We start from the raw sequence: 1,986 nt of genomic DNA, 5'->3' as shown, positions 1-1,986 counted from the left end.
AAGCAGCTGATCTCTCCGCAGAACTCCTGTGTAGTTCTAAAATTATTATGAATGAATAATTTTAATTAGGAACAGTTAAGAACATCATTTGGTACTGGCTTACAATACAAGCTAGAAACTTCAAAACTCACTTATACAAAATACTGCAGATTAGTTTAGGCCCGACATACACAGTAAAGATCCATTGGACGGTTTTTTTTCTATCCTTTTTGAACTAGCGTAACGAGCGAAAGTTCTGTGATCTAATTAAGGTAGTAATAATAATACACAACCGTGGTCTAATTAAAGTATTAATAATAATACACAACTGTGATCTAATTAAAGTAGTAGTAATAATAATAGAATAAGAAAGAATTTAGAATATTTTTGAATTTTCCACCGCTGGAGCTAGTTTTGTACACTGTTGCCCATTATTCAACCGACCATTGTCAATTTTATGATTCCAATTAGACATCAGTTTAAAGATCAATTTATAATCTTAGCGAGAATAATCTTTGAAGTCATTATCAGACTCATTATCGTCAATAAGTCATAAGTTATTATCGGATTTTCTCTAATCTCGCTGGTGACAGTTGGCATAGCACACTGAACTGCTTTTCAACATTCAGTTTGCCGGTGTTGTCATATTTTGTTTTGAAAATAAATTCTCGTCACTAAGGCTTTCTGATTATTTCTGTACAATGGGTATGTTTTTAGTATGTCTAGATAATAATATTAATTTATATCTGTAAGTAATAGCTTTAGTTCCTCAATTTTACCTGTGATATATTAATTTATAATTGTAAGTAATATCTTTAGTACCTCATTTTTATTTGTGATATTCAATTTTTCCCACTGTAGTACTAAATGTTTAATAGTACATACTGAATTATGTCCTAATAATTTACTTTATAAAACCATTTTATAGGTTCCCCTCTTCCCTGTTGATTGGTAATTTTTATTTGGTGAAAGAAATGCCTGTTTCTTCATGGAAATTTTATTTAATCTAATGACTAATTTTATTTTTTCAGTGTGAATATTATTTGTTATAAGTTTATTGGTACCTGATTTTTTTATATTTTACTCCGAAAACATTTTCCTAACCTAATTTTCTTAGATTTTGTATATTAAATTTAAAATCTAATATACTCTGATTTATTTTGCAGATTAAATTTTGCTAAATTTTACATGTATCATGTTCATATCTGCATCTTACATGTTCATATCTGCTTTCAGCACCCTATTCTGTTCCCTTCCCTCATTCTAGTAATAAACCAGTATATCATCAACTTATTATCAGAACTTCCTCAGTCAAAATTTTCAAATTAGATTTTTTTTTTTTTAAATTTAGACTAGATAATTCTTAACTTGTATACCTCCTAGAAAAATGACCTATATCTATGTCTAGTTGAAACATAGACCTTGGTAATTTTGTTAGGAAACATATATGTTAAAAAATGTTTAATTTAAATCAAATTCTTATCTTCTAATCGAAGCCTTATAGCTTAAAAAGTTTCAGACAAGGAAAGTTCTGGTCTTAAGGCAACAATATTTTCTTTAAAATATAAATTAATAAGTTAACTTTGTTATTTTTATCATATATAATGTTTATTATGATTTATAACAGTTTTTTTGTAGATTGTATTATGTTCTATTAATTTTGCTTATTAAGGTCACAGACTTGTTTGAAGTTTTGTTTACTAAGAAATATTTTAGATTTCCAAAGTTTTTTTAATGAATATAAACTCTAGTAGTATTTAATATGCATTCTTTGAGTATTCTTCTTAATATCATTAAATAACTTGAAATTTTCTAATAGTTCAATTTTTATTGTAATATTTCAGTTGAATATTACGTTGTATTAACATTTAAAAAAAAATAAATAAATAATTTCCTTCTAAATTTGTTTTTTTGATTTTTTTCTATTCTTAGAAATTCTCCTATTCCATACAAATTGAAATTCCCCTATTCCATACATATTGCAATTCCTCTATTCCATTTATATTC

General features: G+C 26.3%; 1 protein-coding gene across 1 annotated transcript in view; it reads left to right on the top strand.

Annotated features, from left to right (window-relative positions):
- The first annotated feature begins 551 nt into the window (after positions 1–551).
- Positions 552–1,986, top strand: part of LOC106678754 (protein KRTCAP2 homolog) — a 40,921-nt gene continuing 39,486 nt past the window's right edge. Inside the window, exon 1 of the mRNA XM_014417493.3 lies at positions 552–684. Within this exon, the coding sequence (XP_014272979.1) occupies positions 681–684 (4 nt within the window). The 5' untranslated portion in view covers positions 552–680. The remainder of the gene's footprint in view (positions 685–1,986) is intronic.

The sequence above is a fragment of the Halyomorpha halys genome, unplaced genomic scaffold (assembly GCF_000696795.3).
Source record: "Halyomorpha halys isolate HHAL.00 unplaced genomic scaffold, Hhal_1.1 Scaffold158.1, whole genome shotgun sequence".
Lineage (NCBI taxonomy): Eukaryota > Metazoa > Arthropoda > Insecta > Hemiptera > Pentatomidae > Halyomorpha > Halyomorpha halys.
The sequence above is the reverse complement of the archived record's forward strand: the minus strand, read 5'-3'. Positions and strand labels throughout refer to the sequence as shown.